This window comes from Capsella rubella, unplaced genomic scaffold (assembly GCF_000375325.1).
Source record: "Capsella rubella cultivar Monte Gargano unplaced genomic scaffold, Caprub1_0 scaffold_3, whole genome shotgun sequence".
NCBI lineage: Eukaryota > Viridiplantae > Streptophyta > Magnoliopsida > Brassicales > Brassicaceae > Capsella > Capsella rubella.
Genome location: NW_006238921.1, coordinates 7,882,411 through 7,891,118, shown reverse-complemented (window position 1 = coordinate 7,891,118; position 8,708 = coordinate 7,882,411). Strand labels below are relative to the sequence as shown.

At 40.3% G+C, this 8,708-nt stretch overlaps 1 protein-coding gene across 1 annotated transcript in view; it reads right to left on the bottom strand.

The window, feature by feature from the left end:
- Positions 1-7,368: 7,368 nt before the first annotated feature.
- LOC17891231 (UDP-glycosyltransferase 71B1) overlaps positions 7,369-8,708 on the bottom strand; it is a 1,776-nt gene continuing 436 nt past the window's right edge. Inside the window, exon 2 of the mRNA XM_006300202.2 lies at positions 7,369-8,708. This exon is cut by the window's right edge and continues 37 nt beyond it. Coding sequence (XP_006300264.2) covers positions 7,578-8,708 — 1,131 coding nt within the window. The 3' untranslated portion in view covers positions 7,369-7,577.

The window sequence follows — 8,708 nt, the reverse complement described above, 5'->3', positions numbered from 1 at the left end:
CCGAATGTCCCTGTCTTCGGCCACAATCCTGAGCCCCTCATAGTAAATGGCTGTTTTGTTGCCGGCACGCAGGCAACGCTCGAATATTTTTCGGTGAGCTCCTTCTCGTTGGAGACCCCCACCAGGTTTGTCGGTAGTGTTGATTTCGGTTGGATGAGTACACACCCTGTGGATTCTTGCAGCCTTAAGGATCGATGGTGTGTAAACGGCGTCCCTGCCACTTCGCCCAGCCCTCAGGATCGGTCCAAGAAATAACAAACTACGACTTCCAAGTATTTTTACTATCTTCTTAAAGACATCGTCGGAAAGTTCTGGAATCGATGCCATTTTCAAGTGAGTGATCAAATTTAAGGTGGTGTATTTGTAATGCTAACCAAAAACTATCTATATATTAATAAGGGGAGTTACCAATGGGGTCACTAACGATGGATATTTAATGACTATCCAATTTCAGCCCCAGAAGTGTACAGTCCGGTTGGACAGTACAGTCAATTTCAAACGTCAGACAAAGTAAACCTGTACAACGATTGGACAGTACAGTCGCAACATATATATAAGTACTGGTGTAGCAGGACTTTACATATAAGTTAACTCTACACTGCAAGAACCACCCTTGTCCCTTCGATATTATGTGTGTGGAACTATCTATATACACAATTATCGGTAAAGATGGAGATGTTATATCCACACAATTATATGGTTTTTATATAATTTTCTCGATTCCGTGAATTTGCCGTTTCTGTCTTCCACAATCATGGTTGTGTGTTTGTGTTAATAATGACTTTAACCCACGTGGGGTAACTTAGCTTCTGAAATCTTTTTTTTTACATTTATCATGTTTTCATGAGCAACAGCTCGATAAGATATTTTTGTAAACCAACTAAGTTTTACCCTTTTAAAACAACTAAGTTTCAAAAGTATAATTTGATTGTAAACCAACTATGATTCATTCTTTTTGTCATTTGGTTTGGTTCCTTTTAAATCAATTTTAACTTTCATATTAAAAATTCTCCCATTACATACATATGGCACAGTGTCTAACCGGAAATATCAAAATATCTATTTGATTTCAAACCAATATTACACATATTCCATGGATAAAGCCGAATTACACAACAAAATCTTACAAACACACAAATATTAAAATGACAGAAATTTATAAAAATATATATTTCACAAACTGTTTCTTATTCGAATAATAGCACAAAAACAACCTACCCCAAACAAAGCCGATTACTCAGATCTTGTAGAATATTAGTTATAGAAGAACATCCTTGCATTTAAAGTTCCCCATAACATTAGAGCATTTCAGATACCTTTGTCGACAGCCACCATAAATAGTAATCCTTGCAAAGGATATCGTAATCCGAATAAAGAAGAGAGTAACGACCAAATCCCATGCAACATAGGAGAGCACAAGCTGGAGAAGGGACTACAGTGCTATCTGGATAGTTGAACGCCTCTTTGTATGTGTTCGTACGAGCGGTTGAATACTGAGATAGTTCCATCAACAAGTCGTCGCCTGTTAGTCTCACTCCCTCCGATGTCAATGCGCAATGGTGCGTCTCAAACTGCTGTAGATAGTGTACAGCCATGTCTTCATCCCCCGTACAGATTGAGAAAACCCCACACGCAAGGGTGGCGTCAGCTTCAGCCGGCACGTTTCGGCTGAGTAACGCAATCCCTCCATTTATATCCCTATCTTCGGCCACAACCCTTAGCCCTTCGTAGTAAATGGCTATTTTGTTTCCAGCGTCTAGGCATCTCTGGAAAAAAGGCCGGTGTCGTCCTTCTAGCTGATCCCCGCCTGCTGCATTGCGTGAAGTGTTGAAATCGGATGGATGGCCACATAACGAGTAGATGCATGCTCCTTTCAGAACGTTATGGCTGTACACAACCTTTTTCCCTCTCGAACCAGCTTTCAAGATTGGGCCAAGTAGCCACCAACGATCGCTTGCAACTCTCTTCACTATGTCTTCGAAAATATCATCGGGGAGATCAAGCATTTTAGGTTCCATGTTAATTTCTTTAGTTGTGTTTTCCATTTGCTTTGGTTAAGCATATTCACCATCCAACTATCGTACGTCTATATATAAAGTCGAAGAAGGAAATTGGTTGGGTAGTTAGTAAGCTTGTTCATTAACCACCTTTATTTATTGCCCTCTTATCCATTACACCTTTCATTTTTTACAATTTTGTAATTTGTATTTAATTAATATAGGTGTTCAGTAGGCTTTTTGTATTAAAACCCAAATCGTAGGAGTATGTACACACTGAGCGTTGTACAGTTTGGTACAGATAGTGTTGTGTACTGAGGTTTCATTATATGCACCATTTATACCGTCTACCCAATTATCTGTTCATCACTTTCTGTATATTCTGTATATATACTTATATACCGTACAAAATATACGTATATACCGTACAGAATAGTTTTTTCCCTCTAAATTTGTTATGTTATGTACAGATAGTGGTCTGTACATGTTTGATTATTCGATATAGGAGTTAACTTTTCTGTGGTGTGTACATATTTTATTCTGCATATAGAATAGGTTGTATGTGTACAGATGTTGAGATCATGTACAGTTTATTTTTTGTACATATGATTTTTTGTACGTTAAATCGCTCAACTGCTAGGATTATGTACACACTTATCGTTGTACAGCTATTATTGATAGTGTTGTGTACAGAGGTTTCATTATATGCACCATTTATACCGTCTATCGAAATATCTGTTCAACACTTCTCTGTATATTCTGTATATAATATGTAAAACATACTATACTTATATACCCTACAGAATATTTTCTTTTCTTTACACAATTACTTGGTTACGTACAGACAGTGGTCTGTACATATTTTTCCGTATATACCGTACAGAATAGGTTTCATTATATGCACCATTTATAGCGTCTATCGAAATATCTGTTCAACACTTCTCTGTATATTCTGTATATAATATGTAAAACACACTACACTTATATACCCTACAAAATATTTTCTTTTCTTTACACAATTACTTGGTTACGTACAGACAGTGGTCTGTACATGTTTGATGATTCGATATAGGAGTTAACTTTTCTGTGGTGTGTACATATTTTATTCTGCATATAGAATAGGTTCTGTGTGTACAGATGTTGAGATCATGTACAGTTTATTTTATGTACATATGATTTTTTGTACGTTAAATCGCTCAACTGCTAGGATTATGTACACACTTAGCGTTGTACAGCTATTATTGATAGTGTTGTGTACAAAGGTTTCATTATATGCACCATTTATACCGTCTATCGAAATATCTGTTCAACACTATACTTATATATCCTACAGAATATTTTCTTTTCTTTACACAATTACTTGGTTACGTACAGACAGTGGTCTGTACATATTTTTGCTGAACGAGATAGCAGTTAACTTTCCCGTGGTTTTAGCATAGGTACAGTGTGTACAGACGTTGATGTACAGATTATTTTATGTACAGATTATTTTATGTACATATGTTTGTTTCTACGTTAAAACTGCTTAACTAGTAGGTTGGCTTCTGCATTTTCATCCAAAAACAACACATACTATACTACTACTGGAGCTAACACTATTACACGTCTAAATAGGTTCACGCCCAAATAAATGAAAATGGGGACAAAGACATTAATCTGAAATTGTCTACAAACGAATATCAGTATAATGTCTAATCCCACATCATTCCATACATGATGCATCCAGTTACCAAAAAGTTTTCAGGACCCTTCCAACCTTCCTTAGCCTAGCGGTGCACAACAAGTTACCCTATTGTGACCGAAGCCTCCACACCTTCCACATTTGTTTGGTTGTTTCGTTTTGTTTGTCCCCTGCAAAATTTTCCAAACTGGTCATTACCTCCCATTTGTCATGTATGTACTATGTTATATATTCGAAACTAGTTATTACCTCATATTCACCCGCCGAATGAACCCGTAGCTTAGGTGGTCTCCCAGGTGGTCTCTTTGACCTCGGTGGCATCAAATACCTAATCCTTATCTCTGCAGGGATAGTCACATCTGCAGGATCTCGCACTGGTAGAATTGGCTCTGCGACTGTTTTGGTCCAAACACCGATTCTGTATATGTCATATACCATAGTCCTGTATTCCAAATCTCTATCATTAGCTGCAGCCATTGCATGAGCGCAGGGCAGTTTGATTTTTTGAAATTCCAGGCAGCTGCAAGTTCTGTCCTCTAATGATACAATATACCGAGACCCAGTTTTGGTCACCACTTCGTAATCCCAGCTACCCACAGCCAACACAGTCATGCCCAGACCTTCCTTAAACCTCTTCATCAACTGCTTTTCCACTGCGATAGGTATATCCCCAACTGTCCTTGATATTTTCTTTCGTCGTGATGCAAACCACCTTCCTAACATCTTCCTAATAAACTCTAACAATGCAACAATAGGGCTGCCTCTAGCCGGAAGCAAGGCCTTATTAAGCGACTCTGCAATATTAGACGACATCATATTGTACCTTTCTCCTTCAAAATGTGCTCTGCTCCAGTTCTCGACACCAATCTCATCCAAGAACCGCCAACACACTCGATTCCTCCGCTTGATTCTCTTGTACTCCGTCTTGAAATCTGCAACTCTGAACATTCTTCCTGCTCTCCACACCAGAGAAGGTAACCCACTTTTTTTACCATACTTTGCTTTTACATTTCTTTTTATGTGTACAAGGCAGGCCCCATGATGTGAAGCTTCGAAAACCTCTGAAATTGCTTTCATAATAGATTGACAACGGTCCGAGATGAAAGTCAAATCTGGACCATCATCTATAATCCCCCTCAGCTGCCTCATAAACCACCCCCATGACTCATCATTCTCACTGTCCACAATTGCAAAAGCTACTGGAAATATCTGAAAATTGGAGTCCTGGCAACTCGCAGTTAGCAGGCACCCTCTGTATTTTCCAAAAAGATGAGTGCCGTCCACAACCACAACCCTTCTCAAATACGGCAGACCCTTAACACTAGCACCCAAGCTGAGAAAGACATATTTGAACCTGTCCTCACCATCATCATCCAGTTCAGTTTCCAGCCTGTAAACAGTTCCTGGATTTGCTAGCTGGAGTACGTGCAAATAAACCGGCAGCAATAGGTAGCTACTTTCCTCTGTCCCATGTGCGGTTACCACAGCCAATTCCCTTGTTCTCCACGATTTCCAATATGTCATCTTCACGCTATGTTCACTTAGCACACAGTCTTGCATGTCTCGTGGTTTTGGGTTACAGTACTCTTTTGCGTACTTAGCCCTTAACAGCGATAAAATCACTCTTGAGGTTGCGTGTTTCGAGAACTTGCTACGAGTTTGCACATTACAAAGGTGCTCAAGTTTTGCCTTTTTAACCTCATACTCATCGGTACCAGCTACTTGTTTTGCAAAGATTCTCCAGTCACAACATTTCTTGTCATAGCATTCTGCTACCAGAGAATCTTTCTCATATCTTACAAACTTGAATCTGAATATCCTATTTATCGCATAAATCGACAATGCGACTCTGTAGTCTTCTCTGTTAGCAAATGTCCTCCCCACGTACATATTGTCATCCTCTTTCGTCAAATCCACATGTGCAGCCTTTGCATCCATATCTTCATCATCAAACATGGGATCCAGGTCTTCGAAGCCATAGATATCCGTCATCCTTATGCCCTGTTTGAAACTTTTCTCCAACATCCTCATCTCATCGACTTCTCCCAAACTCTTTCCAGACTCCTTGACCATTGTCTCTTTCCCTTTACGTTTCTTTGATGGTGGTACAAAATCACTCTCTGATGACTCATTTGCCGCATTACATTCAAAAGGACGAATTCCAGAGGGGAAGCCATCATACACTGCTTCTTCCTCCTTCTCCTCACTTCCTCCGTAGCTGCTGTACTCAGAGTCAGAAACTGTGTCATCGCTGTCTTCTCCACTATCCACCTCATTTGTCTGACAACCTTTTCCATCTTCGCTTCCATTTTCAACATCTTCCAAGTATTCTAGCAGCAGCTCATCTTCAATTTCACAAGAATTATTTACCACTTCTGTATCTTTTATTTGAAAACCTTCGGCACAAAAACTCTGTTTCTCCATCACTGATGACATTAGCCCAGCAAAGTAACCTACATTACCTTGTATCAGGGAGGGTGAACATCGTTCAGCTCTATCATTGGTGTTTTGGATATCTTCCACTAACCCCAAAGCTCTCTCATCTCTATTACCCATATCTCCTAAAACAACATTTCCGTCGATGTCTCTGACGCATACAAACAAGTTCACTGATTTATCACCCAAGCTTAGCGACTTAAAGCATCTGTATTGCCTATCGTCTCCAATCAACGTTGGTCCAGGCGGGGTTCCGTTCAGATTAGCTAGCCTGTCCTCAAACATATAGCTCAGCTCCATACTATTATGTTCCTTATCTACTCCGTACATCATGCTAACCTTGTCTCTAAGATCTTTCAAACTTTTTATTTTCCCCAGTCTTAAACACCTCCCCCGTTTGAAAGTGTCCATCTTAAAGTCCCATTCACCCGAGCTGTACAGTATCCACCGCCCACTCTGTACCACCACAGCATCATCGTCACCGTCCACTACGAGTTCGGTACACAAACAAGCATTAGTACATGCGTATGATTCTGTATAGCATAAACAAAACAGTAAAAAGCTCTAAACCTCTTTTCCTTACCTTCCATTGTTGATTAAGCTCCTCTAATCTTCTTTCTCTATCCACCCTTTTCCCAATGTAAGAAGATCGACTTTTCTCTTATTTGGCTACACATCCCTAAGCTTTTTTCCCTCCAATTTAATATCATGATTACTCGTGAAACTATGACTAACATAACCAGATTGTCCATATCCCCGTTCAGTTCGATCTTAACCGGATCTACAGTCGCCGTAGCAGCAGAAGGAAGAAGGCAGATCGAGTTTACCCACTATTCGCTTAATGGGCCTTCTCGTTACCAATGGGCCAGATAGATGTGTATATTTATCTACATTATATTCTTGCTTACACATATTCCCCCTACCCTATGCAAATCCGCAAAACCGAGTATCCATTAGACAAGCCCTTTTTGGTAACTCTCCCCAAGTGTCTAATGGCCCACTTCCAGCCCTATCTCACAACCCCTTCATTACACAAAAAGCAAAAACGTATCATTCTCACAATATTAAATAGTAAACGTACTGCTTTACTAAATAACTTCCAAAAATGTACTAATTACCCTACTCACCCTATAATTTATTTATACGAGAGCTCGAGATGTAGGTGTTTAGAACCTTTCACTTTGAAACAAATTTAAGATTCATGACATAAAATCGTGTATGGTGGATATAGATCAATTTTTTTAAATCCTGATAATTGATTTTAAAATCATATGATAAAATCAGAGTTTGATAAATTCAGACATCTTCGTGAACATAAAACAAACCCAAGAGATAGATGTGACATAAACTGCATTATTTTGCTTCCTAGACAAACGTAAGACATCCATAGACAATGGTCATCTTTGTGGTCTTCAATTATTTCATCGTACGCCTTTTTTATCTGACCAACCACATTGACATTCCTATGGAATATTTTCGACCACGTCTTGAACAAACTTCTTTAGAGCACACTTCGAAGATCCACCGTCCAACAACGCTACGTGGAGCTTATCCTTCATCTCCATCACCCTCTTCCTCATCTTGCTATCCTGCTCCATCGCACACTTGATCCCTCTTTCAATCTCCTCAGCCGTTACGATCTTCGACTCCCCCAACATATTATCTCTCCGATACTCTTTCCTCACCTCCGCCGCTAAACCAAGCTCCTCCACCATATGAAACGCGTTAAACTGTTGTTCCGCATAGATAGGCCACGCTGCCATCGGAACACCGAACCATAGACTCTCAAGAATCGAGTTCCATCCACAATGTGTCACGAACGCTCCTATCGCAGGACTATTCAGCACATCTACTTGTGGTGCCCAGCTTATGATCTTTCCAGTCTCCGCCGTCCGATCCAAGAAACCGTTTGGAAGAACCTCTTCTAAGTTCGTGAATTCTCCGGGAGGAAAACCGGAAATACCTTCCACCGGAGTAGCGCGACGGAGCGACCATAAGAACCTATAGCCGCTCCGCTCTAGCGCCACGGCTGTTTCTCTTGTTTGTTCTTCATTGAAACCTCCCATGCTCCCGAAACAGAGGAACACTACAGATTTTTTCGGTTGCTCTCTTAGCCAAGACAAAATCTCCCTTGTCTTCTCATCGTCGTCTTTGGTTTTTAAGTCCATAATGGGTCCAACCGTGTATACCGGAGGAGTATTCGTATTCTCCCCGGAAAAGAACTTTAACGCCTGAGGTTCCATCTCAGCCACTGAATTTACTAAAATACCTCTCGTTGCTCTAAAACTTCTAGCTCGACCCAAAACGTAAGGAAACCATTTCTTGTCTAGCATCACCGAAGGCAAACAGTTCGCTGAAAATGGTCGAGTCAGTGTTGGAACGTCAAACTTTACGTCAGGGTCTCTCAACTCACTTACGTCAAGTTCTTTGTTGTCGTAAAGAGATTGAACGTGGAACTGTAGCCCGAGATACGAAACGTTCGACGTGTATACGATATAAGTCGGGAGGGTAAACTCGTCGGCAACGTCTAACATTGACGTGCAGAACATGTCCACTACAACACCAGCGAGCCGCGTGTCTGAACGTGTCGAAAC